The sequence below is a fragment of the Symphalangus syndactylus genome, chromosome 9 (assembly GCF_028878055.3).
Source record: "Symphalangus syndactylus isolate Jambi chromosome 9, NHGRI_mSymSyn1-v2.1_pri, whole genome shotgun sequence".
Taxonomy (NCBI): Eukaryota; Metazoa; Chordata; class Mammalia; order Primates; family Hylobatidae; genus Symphalangus; species Symphalangus syndactylus.
The window spans coordinates 137,186,634-137,203,837 of record NC_072431.2 but is presented as its reverse complement, the minus strand read 5'-3'; the positions used below and the strand labels follow the sequence as shown (position 1 = coordinate 137,203,837).

General features: G+C 44.4%; 1 protein-coding gene across 5 annotated transcripts in view; it reads left to right on the top strand.

Annotated features, from left to right (window-relative positions):
• The first annotated feature begins 1,367 nt into the window (after window positions 1–1,367).
• Window positions 1,368–17,204, top strand: part of VLDLR (very low density lipoprotein receptor) — a 32,666-nt gene continuing 16,829 nt past the window's right edge. For 2 of the 5 annotated variants that reach the window (XM_063609880.1, XM_063609879.1), the window contains exons 1-3: window positions 1,368–1,760; window positions 2,212–2,366; window positions 15,402–15,521. In XM_063609880.1, the coding sequence (XP_063465950.1) occupies window positions 1,435–1,760; window positions 2,212–2,366; window positions 15,402–15,521 (601 nt within the window). In that variant the 5' untranslated portion in view covers window positions 1,368–1,434. Of the gene's footprint in view, window positions 2,056–2,211; window positions 2,367–15,401; window positions 15,522–17,204 lie in introns of all 5 variants that reach the window. The other 3 variants (XM_063609881.1, XM_055294351.2, XM_055294347.2) reach the window with 3 other exon arrangements.

Here is a 17,204-nt window from a genome sequence, read left to right as displayed (position 1 = left end):
GTTAAAAACAAGTCATATGACTGTTTATTAATGCTGCCTCTTTTTGTATTGATTCCACCCATCCCTTCTACTCCTTTCATCTTCTGTAAAGCGACAGCTCAGCTCATCAGATGGCATTTCAGAACCCTGAGAATATGAAAGACATCATGCACTAAGGTTTTCCTATCACATCTCAATGCCATTAGGTGAATAACACCGGCATGCATCTTCACTACTAAATGTCATAAAAACAAATTTCAGTTGTTTCACATGCAACCTGTGTGGCTGCTGCAGTTTGTATCAACTATGTAACCACAGGGTGGGCAAAATAGCATTCAAAATGAGCTATAGTGCAAGATCCCATCCATACCTAGAGTTAAGCCCTTTCATGCTCAGCAGTCACAATCAGGGTATCTTTGGCCCACAGAAATGTACCCTGACTTGGAATTTTCCTCTCCTGTGTGTTTCCTGGATATAGCAAGTTCCTAATAAACATCTCCCTTGATTGCTAGCCTTGACAAATTTCCAGGAAAACCAGGGCAAGGAGAAGACAGTGAGGCAGTGCCCACTGCTCTTCAGATCACCAACAGAATAGAGTCAGAATATTATATTATTGAAACCTTCCAAGCTTGAACCAACACAAAAACAACCTTTTAAAAATGCCTAAAAACCTTTTATTTAAGAAAGTGAAATCGCTCGATGTGCCCTCCCACTCTGGCGAGATGCTTAACAGACGATAGCAGACAATGCACCTCAACCAGGGCTAAGTGTGCAAGAAAACTGAAGTACACAAAAAGCAAATTATAGACTCAGGTACTGTCTATAAGACTCCTTTCTGGGAGTCTTGCCTTTGCTTCCTTTATTCTTTCCTCGATTCTTGTAATTGAATGTTATAAAGTATATCAAGAGGAATAAACGTATGGGGCCCCTTTCTTCCAAACAAGAAAAGGTTAAGCTTTTAATTACAGGCCCTCAAACTATCATTTTGTGCAATTAGCAATTAACTATAATCGTTGATGAGCAAATGCAAAGCTGCGCTAGCAATTTCCCTTCTCCTCATCCCAGGCTGGGTTATTTCAGTCTTGTTCAATTACAGAGGACCAGCCACAACCGCGCGCACTCTCTTGCAAACACACACACTCTCTCACTTAAAGACACATTTAGTTTTTAGCAAAATGGCATCTCAGCGTGCGATTGAGACCGGCATCCCAAACCCCACATTTGAGCAGCCCAAACGTTTGGAGCCCCTCCGCTTCATCACGTTCTTAGTGGATGGATACAGGAGGCCCGAAGAAGATGCTACCTACCAGCCTCTCTCAGGGGCGCAGGAGAGGGTGGTAGAGAGATGCTTGTTGCCCCTGGAAACTGCAAGTACCCCCCAGGTGCACGCCCCGTTAGTGGGGAGGCAGTGGCAATAGCAACAACAGTTGCATCAGCGCTAACTGCTGCTGCTGCATGTTCTGCTGGAGGCTGCCGGGAGGGTACAGTAATGACTGTAGGGAGCGCACAGCTGCTGCGGCGGCAGGTTCCCTGGATCAGGAAATTAGGACAGGCACCGGGGATTGGAGGCGAGGGCGGTGCGCGAGCCAACCAGCGGCCGCCCCGGGCCCCCGTGAGCCCCAGGCGGACGCGCGGAGCAGCCGGGCCCCTAGAGCAGTCCGGGTGGCGGCGGCGGCGGCGGCGGCGGCGGCGGCCACGACCACGACCACGACCACGGTCACTCACGCACGCACGCTCACACTCGCACACTCCCGGCGCGGGCACCCGGCTGTCCGGCGCGTGTAAGAGGAGCGCGTCGAGGGAAAGAAGGGCTGAAGCCGCCGCGCGCCCGCCCGCCCGCCGCGCCTCCCGTTGACCACTCCCCCTCCTGCCCCCTCCACGCTCCTCACCCCGCGCTCCGGCCGCCGCCGGTGTGGGTGCTCCGCTACCGGCTCCTCTCTGTTCTGTCCTCTCTTCTGCTCTCGGCTCCCCACCCCCTCTCCCTTCCCTCCCCTCCCCTTGCCTCCCCTCCTCTGCAGCGCCTGCATTATTTTCTGCCCGCAGGCTCGGCTTGAACTGCTGCTGCAGCCGGGGGAGGTGGGTGGGTGGGTGGGTTGGCTGGTGGGGAGGAGATTGTGCAAGTTGTAGGGGAGGGGGTGCCCTCTTCTTCCCCGCTCCCTTCCCCCCCAACTCCTTCCCCCTCCTTCTCCCCCTTTCCCCTCCCCGCCCCCACCTTCTTCCTCCTTTCGGAAGGGCTGGTAACTTGTTGTGCGGAGCGAACGGCGGCGGCGGCGGCGGCGGCGGCGGCACCATCCAGGCGGGCACCATGGGCACGTCCGCGCGCTGGGCGCTCTGGCTGCTGCTCGCGCTGTGCTGGGCGCCCCGGGAGAGCTGCGCCACCGGAACCGGTGAGTGAGGACGCGCCCCTTCGCCGGCGGGCGGGACCCAGCCGGGGCTCCGGGAGACCCCGAGGCGCAGGTCTCCGTTTGCTCACCCGCCTCCTAGGAGGCGCCTCTCGGCTCTCCTCGCCTTCTCTCCCTCCCCTCCGTGGTGGCGCCTCTGAGCTGTCAGCGCCGAGGCTAAAGGGAGCCGGGCTTGGGGAACAGTGGGGTTTGGGGTGTCCTGACGCCTCGCCTGAACTAGTCTTCGATCCCTCACACCGCCTCCCCCAAAGCCGCTGCTTTGCCTCGTTTCTCGCCCCCTCGACAGGGGCTGAGGTATGTAGGCTTCCGAGCACTGAACAATGGTTCTGCCTCCTCTGCCAGGCGGAGTGTTAGGAAGGAGGTGGAGGGCCGAGACGTGCGCGGCAGCCCCGGGCTCGCCCCTCGAGCCTCAGGGAGTGTGGGAGCGGACGGTGGGCGAAGGTGAGCGCCTCCGGGGGCGCGGAGCGCCAGGTGCCGGCCGGGGTTCAGAGTCTCCCGGCAGCCGTGAGCGGGCGCACGTTCGGTGGGCGGCAGCCGGCAGGCTCGGCGGAGCCGCGGGCAGTGCTCAGCCTGCGCACCCGGACTGCGACTCCCCCGGCGCGGGGCCGCCTCTCCGGCGTGCGGGGTAGGGGAGGAGCGGGGCTTTACACAGGACGTTCCTCTGGGTGCTTTTCCTCTCCCTTTTCCACGCCTCGGGCGGCATTTGCAAACCTCTCGGGTCTCTCGTGTAGCCGAACGGGGAGGGGGAGTGGAAGGAAGACTTAATCAGGTTAGTTTGCTGATCCTCCTTCCCAGTGACGTTTCCTGGAGAGGAATTGAGTCCTAGGCTAGTGACTGTAATTAGCCTTCATTCTAAACAACAGATCAAAGGAACAGAGCGAGAGCGGGTGTGTGGCCCTGTCTTGTTGGGAAGGGCGGTGGTGACGACTGTCGGGTCCCTAGAGTCTGCCGCAGGGGCTTGGAGGCCCTGCCTGGTCTTCAGCCACGTTCCCACTTGGGGCCTCGTAACTTTCCTGGACAAGCGACAGGAAGCCTTTCTAAGACGACCCAGAATCCTAGCGCGTCCCCGAAGTGATCTTCAGATGGGACGCCAAGGGGCTTGCTTGCCAGCTGCAGGGAATTGGGACTGCAAGCCGCCCAGGCCCTTAACACCCATTCCAGAGTCCCTAGCTCCCGTCGCCAGGTGGCCCTGCCTGCCTGCAGTCACGTGCTCCTGAAGTGAGAGCGAACTTTAAAGTATGTGGTCAAAGAGCCTCTCGGGCAATACCTGGGGTTTTTACGTCTCCGAATGCGCCTGCCCTTTGGTTGCCACTGTCCGGAGCGTGTGAACTGGGACTGGCCTTTCTGCCCTCTGCGATTGGTTAGCGGTGCGATCACGTTTAGGCTGGTCACATGGTTCCGCGGACTCTTAAGTGAGCAGCATGGGAAGTGTTATTTTCAATGGAAAGTAGGAGACTCCACAGGCTCTTATGGGCTGTTCTCTCAAATGCCTTCCCCTGCCTGGACACTTTGAAGAGGACGAATGTGTAGTGAACATGGAATCTGATGTGTAACAAGCCTGAAAGCCTAGAAAAGCTCTGCTTATAAGAGTTTTCAAACGCTGGCATTAATCATTAATAGATGAGTAATATTAACTTATTAAACGATTTCTCAGTATAGTGCCATGACTTGCATTATGCCTTTTGTAACGTTTCAAAACACTAAGGTATACCAGAAGGAGGGACAATTATCCAGGAAGGTGAGAGAAAACTTTTGTTTTTGCTGCATGTCCCTTCCGCTGGAGGTTAACTTTACCTTATAGAATGCTAGGAATGCACCTAAACTACTGACATGCGTTAGTCAAAGCCAGATGTTCACCTTGTATTAGGCAGGTGAGGACCCTTTTCATTTTGTCACATGTGAAATATTTGACATGCCATGAACAATGGAAAAACAAATTCTTCAAAGGAAAGGAGGCAGATTCTTTCAAAACTGGAGGAAATGGGCTGAGGCAGGTATTGACCCTAAACCAACCCCCAACTGTCATCTGTCTTAAGTTCAAAGTCCCAGGGCATGTGGGCTGACTTTCTACCCTGGAGCTTCTACCGCATACCCCTTCTGTCCACTGGCACGTGGTGCTGTTCCACAATACTCCTGGACAAGACAGGTGAGCACTGAGACTCTGGTAAGGAACTTAAAGCTAATGAGAAGTTGGTATACCTGATTGCACAATTCCTGGGGGTTCTAGGACATTTTCCTCCAGCCTAAGTAGTCAAGATTAAGATCTGTGGTATGATATATTCTTTAAGGCCAGAGTCTAAAAGAACCAAGGTTTTGTGAGAGCTATTCATATATGGCTAGCAACTAGCCTAAGAGTAGAAAGAAAATTCCCTCGTTGTGAGAAGTGGGTTGGTGTTACTGGTGGTAGTAATAGACCTGGAGGTAGGAAACTGGTTGGCACGGAAAGTAAACTTGGCTCACCCAGATAGCACCAATGAAGGTATGACGATGATAGTAACCCTTATCAAAGACTGATCACTCATGTGAGCAAGGACTGTGTAAAGGAAGGTCACCAGCCAAGCCCTCCTTGGCAGTAACAGCTTCATGAAATCTAGTGTAGCTTTGTTCCCTGAATCACCCTCTTGCCCACTTTATGTGGCATTTACCTATAGTACCTGTCCTGTGTCATTTTGATTGTTTGTTTTTATGGCCTGAGTCCCCAGATACTTAAAGCATGTATAAAGGGCAAGTAGACCTGCCAATTATTAAGACTTTAGTACAATAGACTGCTATTTAACACTAAACGTTGCTAGCAAAGGTGACAGCCTCCATGCTCAAAAGAAGTGAAGACCTGATCCAAGTGTCTCTACCTGTCATAAAATTGAATAACTGTGAACTTGAGTTGAGTAGTTTTATTACAATTTTGGAAGAGGAAAAAAGTTGTTACAAGCCCCTTCTGCTCCAGGAGAGGTATCAAACTGATAAGACTTAACAAGAACTCCTAGAGTAGAACATGACCATAAGATCAAGGGAACAGATAGCACCCAGCCGTATGGCTTTGAGTTTTGATCCCAAACCTTGAAGACGTGGCACACAGCATAGAAATACAGCTAATTCATTTTAAATATCTAGCCCATTTTCTATTTCTCTCAGAATGTAAATATGTTCTTTTCAGTGCAGGGAAAAGTGTTTAAGATGAGGCAGTTGCCTACATGACTTAAAAGTAATGATTGCATTCACTTTGGATACTGACTTTCATTTGGAAAACCACCTTCACATACTAGCCTATAAGAAATTAAATGTATTAAAGGGCTTGATGAGGTCTATAATGATGTTCATTGTAAATGTACCTGCCTTAGGGAGCTCCTTGTGGTGGCTAATACAACTGCCCTCTCCATGGTTAGCTGATAAATTCAAAATTGCTTAGTTTGGTCCCTACTTACTTAATCTCAAAAGAATACTTGGACAACAGCATGATAGACTACTTTCAAGGCAAACAGTCCAAAAATACTGTCTACTGAGGTTATGGGCGAGATATACTTGTTAAGCAGAAGTAAGTAGTCCAGGGACAATTTTTTCTGCCACCTAAAGAGTTTTGGGCTAGAAAATCTGAGAACTGATAGTTTTTCTGAAGAGTTGGGGCACAGTCTAACCTAGCTATAGGAGAATCTGGCTTTTAAGTAAAAATCATCTCAATTTTATTGTCTGCATTTTTCAAACTAAATCAGTGTCTCTTTGCTAAGTTCTTCTATTGGCTTGCAACAAAAACTCTTAACACTGTTAATACCACTTAGTTAAGTACACTAACTGCACTGCAGGAACCAAATGAGATGGCAGGTGATAACACAGGTTGAGTGTCCTTTATCTGAAATACTTGAAACCAGAAGGGTTCCACAGAGTTTAGATTTTTTCAGATTTTGGGACATTCACACATACATAATAAGGTATCTTGGGGATGGGACCCAAGTCTAAACACGAAATTCGTTTATATTTCACATACACCTTATACACATAGCCTAAAGGTAATTTTATAGAATATTTTTAATGATTTTATACAAGAAACAAAGTTTTGACTGCAACTTGTCATGTCATGTCGGGCATGGAATTTCCGCACTTATGGCATCATGTCAGCACTCAAAATGTTGGATTTTGGAGCATTTCAGATTGCGGATTAGGGATGCTCAACCTGGACCATAAATTTAGCATAGTTTTCCAATTGAGTGAAGTCTCCTAGGAAAGCTTGGGCCCAATAGTTATTTTGAGTCTCTAAGCAAGAGAATGCCTGTTAGGTCCTATGAGACTAGGTATGGAGATTCTGTTAGAAACGTTTCAATGCTTGCTTAGAGCTCCTTTGCCTACTTTGTAGTTTAGAGATGCTGGGAACTATAAGATGGAGCCTCTGGCTAGAGCAGCTGATTTTGCCAACTCAGGGGGCATCTGGGTAGCCTTTATGTATATAGACGAGGTGGTGGGGATGGGGGGACTTGCAATTTGCCAACCAAGGGACATAACAAAGCCTCAGCGATAGACAGCATTTGTGAGTTACATCACATGTTAGAACTTAATAGTTCTCCCACATACTGTGAGTAAATAGGGTTTCTATTTTATAGACTGCCTCTAATCTTTCATTTTTTTAAGAAAGACTTCCCCAGATCTGAGGTATTAACTGATCTGTCTGCTCACTAAGTAGGTTGCAGATTGATGTTGGTCATGTTTGTGCATCTTCTTGAAACCACTTGATGTACATCTACTGAATACCTACTGTATGGCACCAGGCATGGGGACAGAGTGACCACAGCACTGGTTCCTTCCTTCGTGGCACTTAGTCTAGTAGGGGAATCAAAGCAGGAAACAGCCAAAGACCGCTTAGAATAGAAGCTCTGAAGAGGAGTGAGCAGATCCAGTGTTTAAGACTTAATCATAAAAGAGGCAGATAGCAGCTGAAGATTGCTGGAGTTTCCATATGCTATCTGGGTTCTAGCTTATGAAGTTTCCCTAAAATCACCAAGAAGTTAGACTTTAATTTGAAAAAGCCAGAAATGATTCTATCTCTGCAGATAATCCTACAAAAGTGATATGATTCAAGCAACAATGAATTACTGCCAGTATTACCAAAGAGCATTAAACATGTCAGAAGTAAAATCTGGGTCTGATATATCAAACTCTTAACCTGACCAGTTAGCCGCTGCTAACTTTCTCAGGTTTTGGAACTTCTCTTTTCACATGGAAATGAAGCCAACACACCCAAAGGGACACCCTCATTTTGACAGACAAGTGTGTGAAAATGCACTGTTTTTAAGTGATAAATTGCAACAAAGAGGCCGGGCAGGGTGGCTCACACCTATAATCCCAGTGCTTTGGGAGGCCGAGGTGGGCGGATCACGAGGTCAGGAGTTCGAGACCAGCCTGGCCAACATAGTGAAAGCCCATCTCTACTAAAAATACAAAAAAATTAGCTGGGTGTGGTGGCACGCACCTGTAATCCCAGCTACTCAGGAGGCTGAGGCAGGAGAATCACTTGAACCCGGGTGGCAGGGGTTGCAGTGAGCTGAGATAGCGCCACTGCACTCCAGCCTGGGCTACAGTGCAAGACTCTATCTCAAAAAAAAAAAAAAATTGCTACAAAGATGAGGTGAAGGTACCCTCATAGGCCTAGGGAACAGGGACCTTTATAACCTAGAGTCTTTCAAAGTATTCTAGCTAGTAAAACAACCAGTCACACTTGGTTTCAAGTTCTGAAAAAGCTGGGGAAAATGTTTTTGACAAAAGTTTTTAGTTCACACCAGCTTTATTAGTAAACTAATAAATCAACTCATGCACCCAAGACTACCAACTAGTGCCTAGAGAATATAGGATGTCAGGCACCAGGTCCTGAGTTACAAATGTAAACTGCAGGCCATGCCTTAGGGGATCTTTGTGTCTAAAGGTGAAAAATGGTAGCTGAACTCATCTCCTTGGGTGATGGCTCTGTGACAGGGACTATTATGAGAAAGCAGCCAGACCATACCTAGTTTTTCCAAAAAAGGCATTGAGGCCTCATTCAAGAATACAATCTGAGCCCACTCCTGGTGAATGGGTGGACAAGGGCAACATGAACAAACTGAGACGAAGCAGCCATGAGGAAGGGCAAAGCCGTGGGGAAGTGAGTGGGTCCCCTTTGAGCTGTTAGCTCAGCCTATGTAGCAGATGGTGGGTGACCAATAGGGAAAAGTCTGAGGAAATTAGTAGGGAACTTAATTCCTAGAGACAGTGGTAAGCCAAGAAATGACCCCATTCTTGGTTATTCTAGGTTGCTTGAATCACTAGGTTGCTTGATAGGGGTAGAGAATGTGGCAGCCTGGAGGCAAAGGAAGAAGAGGTTTAAATTTAGATCAGGTGAGAGAGGAGGGCTTGGGCATTGCCAGAGCTTGATGGCCAAATGTCAGGGAAGAATTTGGGCTCATTTCTGGAGTACTGATTTCGAGTAAGTAATGGGGCCAATCAAAGATAGACCACACAGGGAAGGAAGGATAGATTTTAGAAGAACCTCTGCCTAGTAAGATACCCAAATAAATTTTTTCTACGAAATAGTTTTGAGGGCTTTACTCAGGTGTTACTGTCATGTGTTTTGTAAAAGAGGCATTTATCTCCTGTGTCCCTCCTGTGATGAACATTAGGCCTTATGAGGGTGTTATATGTTACAACCCTGAAAATGAAAGAGCCACTTACATTGTGGGTAGAATCTGTAGCTCCTTAACCTTAGTGCAGTGGTTCTCAAAGTGGACCAAAATTGGCAACATTAATTCAATGTTAATTGAGTTCATGTGTCAACATCGACTCATTAGAAATGCAAACTTAGGCCCTGTTCTAGACCTACTGAATCAGAATCCAGGCTGGGGCCCAGCATTCTGCGTTTTAACAAGCCTTCCTGGGGATTCTGATGCACACGGGAGCTTGAGAACGACTGACTAAGTTTACCACTCACAGAAGCTAACGATTTTCAAGGTATATCTGATGGAGGGCCTTTCCTCTGACTTGAACCCTAGACAAGAAAACCAAGAGGTATAATCCTTTTAGAAGACTTGCTGAGGAATTCTAGCAGCATTTTTAAAAACTTAGAATGAGGAAGGAAAGCAGGCCTCCATCTCAACAACAAGGCTCAATCTAAATTGATGCTTAGTAACAGTATCTGGAGCCAGTGCCTGGATTCAACTCCTAGCTCTGCCCAGGGTGATCTGGGACAAGCGACTGTACTTTCGTTCTGTAGCAGGTTTCCTGATCTGTAGAAGGGGAATAATAGGGCCAACCATGCAGGATTAAGAATTTTAAAAGCTAAGAGATATGAAGTCTTAGAGTGGTGTTTGACCAACCACAAAAACAATTCGGTTATATCCATGATTCTTAAGATGAATTTGATGTAAATGGAAAAACTGACAATTGAACTGTAAAATTCACTTTTTTCCGTGACTCAGAAGAATTAGCCTACATATTCACCACTTTTTAGTGGCCCCCGAACTAGTTTTTTTTGTTTGTTTGTTAGTTTTTGAGATGGAGTTTCACTCTTGTTGCCCAGGCTGGAGTGCAATGGCACTATCTCGGCTCACTGCAACCTCTACCTCCCGGGTTCAAACAATTCTCCTGCCTCAGCCTCCCAAGTAGCTGGGATTACAGGTGTGCGCCACCATGCCTGGCTAATTTTTGTATTTTTAGCAGAGATGGGGTTTCACCATGTTGACCAAGCTGGTCTTGAACTCCTGACCTCAGGTGATCTGCCCGCCTCAGCCTCCCAAAGTGCTGGGATTATAGGCATGAGCCACCGTGCCCAGCCCGAACTGGTTCTTACAATGTTTCAGAGGCTGACTTTAAGGCCAGAACACAACCTTTGTGCTTGACAGCTCAGAACATTTCCCTTGACACCTGTTGGGGTACTTTGCCTCTTACAAACCCTTCTCCCCTTAGGAAAACTTTTTTGCTGACTCAGAAATTCGCTTGTCCTGAAAGGAGTTTTAGCTTACAAATAGAAACACTGACATTAAAGTGGCAGGCAGTAGAAGTGAACTAGACTAAAAATAAATGTGCTTGGTGGCCCCAGAAGTGCCAAAACAAGTGGACTGAAGGAATTCCAGCAAATAACACCCATATGCTCAAGCAATGAGTAAGGGCATGAAAGATGTAAATGCTTGGCCCTGGTGGCCCCAGCAGTGTAGTAGCATGAGCCTCTGTGCAGATTGAAGTACACGCTGAGCCTGGTACCCAGAGACACTTTCTCTATATTCTGGGCATGCATGTTGGAGTGCTCCTGCCAGGGTGCTGCTCTGAGCCCCATAGGGAGATTTGTAGTCCATCTGGAAGGCTTGGTATTTACTCAAAGGCCTATGCAGTTTTTTACTGAAGCTTATGTATTATTCTTCCATGTCAACCCCTGCAGGGACAATTAGATAATGTCATAAAAACTATTAGACTATATGCATTAAAAACCCTGAGTTTCTCTCTAGGACATTGGTCTAGACAATGAATTTATGAAAAAGACCTCAAAAGCTTAGGCCACAAAAACAAAATAAACAAATTGGGACTTAATTAAACTAAAAGGCTTCTGCACAGCAAAAGAAATAATCAACAAAGTGAAGAACAACCTGCTGAATGGGAGAAAATATTTGCAAACTCTTACCTGACAGGAGACTAATAGGCAGAATATACAAACTCAAACAACAAGGGGAAAAAATAATCCCATTAAAAAGGGGAGAAAGGACATGAATAGACATTTCTGCAAAGAGGACATAAAAATAACCAACAGATACTGAAAAAATCATTACCATTACTAATCATCAGAAAAAATGCAAACCAAAACCAAAATGACATATCATCTTATACCAGTCAGAATGGCTATTACTAAAAAGACAAAACACAACAGATGTTGCTGAGGATATGGAGAAAAGGGAAGTCTTATACACTGCTGGTGAGAATGTAAACTAATACAGCCACTAAGGAAAACAATATGCAGTTTTCCCAAAAAACTAAAACTGGAATTAACATTTGATCCAGCAATCCCTCTACTGGGTATCTACCCAAAGGAAAAATCAGTATATCCAAGGGATACCTGCACTGGCATGTTTATTGCAGCACTATTCACAATAACAAAGATACAGAATCAACCTAAATGCCCATCAATAATGAAAGGGTAAAGAAAATGTGGTACATATACAAAATGGAATACTATTCAGCCATGAAAATGAATGAAATCATGCCATTTGCAGCAGCATGGGGATGAAATTGGAGGTCATTATGCTAAGGGAAATAAGCCAGGCACAGCAAGACAAATATCTTATGTTCTCATATGTGGAAGCTAAAATATTTCATTCCATGGAGGTAGATGGTAGAAAGATGAGAGACTCAGAAATGGGGGGGAAAGGGAGGGCAGATGAAAAGAAGTGGGTTAAAGAATACAAACATACAGTAAGATAGAGGAAATAATGACGTAGTTAACAAAAATGTACTCACATGATGGACACCTTAAATCCTCGGATTTCATCAGTATACATTCATTACATACATGTAACAAAATTTTACATATACCCCATAAATTTATACAAACATCACCAGGAAGAACCGTGCGTTTCTTGGAGCCAGTGAACTGCCAATGTGTCTGTGTAGCAATGTTAACTATTTAGAGAAGCAAGGCTCCCAGGAAAATAGGTCCTTGAAGTAAGTGTGCATAGTCTATAGTCTGATTCCATCTACATAAGTGACAGTAAAAGTGAGAATTTTTTGACACTCCAGGAATTCATTCATTACAAATTTAAACAGGCACATAAGCAAGTAGGTACAAGTGACTTCCAACCCTCTCACCCAAAGGAGCAGAGATATTCTAAGTATTAGAGCTGAAAGAAAACCTGGACAATTTCTTAATAGAACCCTTTTCAAATTGTTACACAAAAATCTAATATTCAAAAGAAAGTCTTGGTAGAGGCAGAGGTGGAACACACAGGGCCCCTGCTATTGTGGCCGTTCCCTCCACTTCAACCACCTCTCTAGCCTAAGGCATTCTTGTGAAACTTCATGACTTTTAGGAACCCACTAACAATTGCATTTTACCCCATCTTCTCACCTGTCTGAGCAGAAGTGCCTAGCACTTCTACTTCCAGGGTATTTTTTGAGGTGTCATCGGCTTTAGCTTAGCCCTAAGAATTAAAAGAACCTCGAATGTAGATGATTTCAAGCTCAGCTTGTTCCCTTTATGAAAGTATAATACCGAATTTGAGACTTAACTTTCATGGATGGAAATAGACTGCAGGTCCACAATTCTATAATCCCCAAAGCTTTGGAAAGCAAAAGCTTCTTAACTCATTTGGTGCTTTCAATTCTCCTAGAGCTCTGCACAGCAGCAGTCCTAGCTGAGCACCGGAGGTGGATAGGTAGAACCTTTTAAAAACTTGAACAGAAAACTTAACAGTGTTCCAGTCAGGTGGCTAAGGGCTCGGCATTCGATTTAGTGTCTGAGCTGTCCCTCTCTGTGGGAAGCAGAGAATTAAACAGAACTAGGGAGCACTTTCTGCCCAGTAGCAGTCCCTCAAAACAAAGTGCTTAGGAAACTAGCAGGGACATTTTAGTAGCACACTATACTCCTAATGCCTATTGCTACTCCTTATTGGAGAGAGAGAGAGAGAGAGAGAGAGAGAGAGAGAGTGTGTGTGTGTGTGTGTGTGGTTGAGAGAGAGAGTAAAACATAGCTTTATGATGATCAGGCAGAAGCTTGAGTAAAGTGGAAATATCTGGAATAAGAAAAGCTAGAAATTAAACTCCTTTTTGGCTTCGGATATTTTCTTAGTAGAAAATGCTGATGCCTGTCCTGAGTCTGCTCAATATAGACGCTTGGAGCAGAGCTGCTAGGATTTTAATAGAATTTATTACTGTTGATAGCTTGTATATTACAACTAAATTCAGAAACCCTCTTTAAGGCAATAGTAGAGTAAATATCAGCCTTGGGATACTGTATGCCCATATTTAATCCCAGGCCACTCTGAGTGCCTATGAAATCTGTAGCTTCAAACTCATTTTTAAGGAGATTGTCTTTCAGGTACCTTAACCCTGGGGTGGAAAACTATCATTTGACATTGACCTTTAACTTCCTATTCAAATCTGATTACAAGGTTCCCGTTTTGACTATGTAGATATCAATGTCAATGTTGTTGTCTCATTTTGACTTAATAACTTTTGATAACTAAAATCTTAAAAAAAATCAGAGGTTTTCAGCCTTTACTGTATCCTAACTCCAACCTTACTAGTCTTTCCAAGTATATTTGTACCTATGTTCTCAGACTACAAATCGTTCTTTTTCTGTTACTCAAGGTAGAGTCTTACCACTTTCACAGTCCCCAAAGGTAGTAAGGTTATATAGAACTACAAGACATGTACCCTTACCATTGAGAATATTGCAAACGTATTAAGAATCCAGTGGCAATGAGGGGAGAGGGGAGACGCACCAGGTACCTCATATTTGGTTTAGCATATAAAACCACACAGGTGTTGCTTCCTGACAACAATCTCTACCCTCCTCTAGTTCCCCTTCTAAATCCCTAGTATATTACAACCAATAAAACATGTGAAGAATGAAAAAATATTATGAAACGAAGGTAGGAAACCATTCTGCTTTGTAACTGGGTCCTAGCTTAATTAGACTCATGGGAGCAGAGTGATAGATGCAGTTTTAAAAGCAACATATTTAATATCCAAGGAAGTAACCACACCCATATGGTCATCTTGATTTGGGCCAAATTTTCATTTCCCTGGGAAGAGCCACAAAGCACAAAATGCTCCCAGACAGCAGGGAGTAGCTGACACTGGGGAGACCAACTAGGGTATTGTGCACATAACACAAGAGTTCCAGTCTGTGCTTGTCTCTGTAATATCAGTTCTTATGCCAGCATGCCACAGCTGCAAATGCTGAAAGGTGGCAGGAAATCGGAAGGCCTTCTGCTTGGACACCCTCCCTAAGTAATCTGCGTAAACTATATGATTCCACTGTTTTTCTCAAGTATTTGCAGTATATTTGCTTTAAGCAGCCACATCTGTGCCTTTTATCATGAAGCAATCACATCCACCAGAAGGACAGAACTGCTAATGATAGGAAGCACCTGAACATTAGCTGGCCTGTGCCGGGCAAAACACCAACTGTCCCACTTAAAAGTCTTAGTTCACACCATTGTGTGAATTAAATATCCATCATTAAGCATAGAAAAACAGATTCAGAGAAATAGAATCTACATCTTCAGCTCCACCTCACTGTCCTTTCCTCTCGTCTTTAAATGCAAATGATCTTCCTTTCCCTCTTAACTATACTTTCTTGTTGCTTTTATCTTGGAGCTGTTTTTTAAACCTGTGTTTTTCCAATTAGACCTCAGTTTCTAAGAGGAGGAATCATGTATTAAATCTCTATTTCTACCCCATTCTTGCTGCTCCTTCTAAATCTTCTTCACTGTGCTTGTAATAGAAACATCATTAATGGATAATAGTATGGATGTGGACAAGAAATGCCGTTAAAGGATTAGGACTTGGCTGATTATAGCCACACACATAGTTTGAACAAATGAGAGAAATGAGTCCACAGGCAGAGATGATGCCCCTTGTGGTCTCTGGGCAATCTGGATTCCTTCTATTTTGGTCTGGCTCCATTTGCCCGAGATCACTATTCCAGCCACCACGCCCAATTTTCAGGTACCAGAAATGAACAGATGGAAAGAAAATGGATCCTTTATCCTCTTAAGGACATTTCCCAAAGTTGTATATACCATTTTAGTTTACATTCCATTAGTCAGAATGTAGTCCCTTGGCTGCACCTCACTGAGAAAGAGGCTTGAAAATGTAGTATTTAGTCTTAGCATGTACCCAGCTAAGAACGCAATTACTGTCAGTCACTGGCTGAAGATCCTTCCTACTCTGGCCCTTAAGATGTTATAGCCTGCCGAGTCTGTAGTATCCTTCTGAGAAGGTCCCCATCCATGGGTATTAGGTATCTTGAATCTATAACCAATCCTTGCTTTACTGAATGTTCCCTTCTTATTCTAGGGAGAAAAGCCAAATGTGAACCGTCCCAATTCCAGTGCACAAATGGTCGCTGTATTACGCTGTTGTGGAAATGTGATGGGGATGAAGACTGTGTTGACGGCAGTGATGAAAAGAACTGTGGTAAGTAAAGAGTTTGATGACTTATGCATTTGGTTAAAATATGATGTTATCTTAATCTGCAAATGTGTTGAGATTCTGAAAATAAAATCCACATCTAACAATTGCTTTGAAAGTATCTATACTTCTCTGTGTAAAGGAATAAAATTGAATGTTTGACATGGGGTTATCAACTTGAGAATGGAATGATAAGGTGATGTTCCATTTAAATGACAGGACCTAGCTTATCTTAGATAAGACAAACCTGTGGAATAGGAATCTGGGAGAAGGCAGAACAGGACCAGAAATAGAGACAAACAGAAGATTGCTTAGAAGGGACTTTTATCCCCTTTTAATTTTCAAATGGCTCTGATCCTAGAAAAGAAGGCAAGCCATGGACATGAGAAAATCCCATAAAGTTTCAGGGGGTTAATTAACCCCTGACATAGAAACTACAAGCCAGCACAGATCAAAGATCAGATAAGGATTCTTTTTTAATTCTCTGCTTACAATAGTTGCTGATTCTAAAGCATTAGCAGGGCGGAAGACATTCTCTCTCCAAGAGAATGGGGATACAGTGTCACATCCATCAATCAGCATCTATCAAAAGATCACTGTGAGAAATGCCTGTGTATGCAATCTATACAACCTCATGTCAAGCCAAAATCGCTGAGAACTGCATGGCAAGATTACATTTAGATACCGTGAATACATGCTGAAGTTTGCTGTAGGATCCCTTTGCTCAATGTGGTAAACATTCTGAAACAATAGTCTATGTGAATATTGGTGCTGACATTGTCATTTATCTTTTAAAAGATTTATATAAAGATGTTCACTATACAAGGTAGAAATACAGACGAAAAGTAGAGACTAAATGTAGGTTTCATCAACTGCCATCTTGTTATGCCTTTACCTACTTCTTCATGCATCATTACTAAAATGCTATACAGTGTGCATCATGGCAGACCTTGTTCTACACCTGATCTCTCTGAGCAGTATCACAGGTGTTTTCATGCCAATGTGTAGAGCAGATCAGTAGCTCCTTTAGAAGCATAAGAAAGTCCATTCTACAGTCTCAGGGAAGAAACTTACATCCAGTCTCAGGACTAAGAAATAGTTCTCCTGTGCAACACCTTCCCATCATTTGCATTTTAACACTGAGATTTTAATCTATTCCACAAGACATTGAGTCTCATGCTATTTCTGGGTTACCTAGGTAATTTAGTTCTCTTACTAAATATCTCCCTAGAGAGTCCTCACTCTTGTCAACTATTTTCCTGTTGTAAGTTGCAATTTTTTTCCTCTAAACTATATATTTGGCAAAACCCGTTGCTTGTTCTTAAAAAGAAATTTTTCTCTTTATGTTGTACAAGTCTTCTTTTACCATCTGACTCAGTAGGAACTAACCTGGGTCAACTTGGGATTTTTCTAAAATAGTCTCGTGTAAGTCCTCTCTACTAGCCACGTGGTGGGAGACTTTGGCAAAGAAAAAGAGGTAGATGTATATCTAACGAAGATCATTTGAGGTAGGAAAAATTATATCCTTGGCCAAAATGTGTCTCTATTTCCCATGTGTGACAGTAGAGAAAGAAAGTGGAAATAGTACAATCAGGGAAGCTCTGAGTGCTTACTTTGTTTCTCTCTGGAAGAGGAAAGCTATAGAATTACTTAAAACTTCCACAGCTACCTCCTATTTTTAGTCTAATC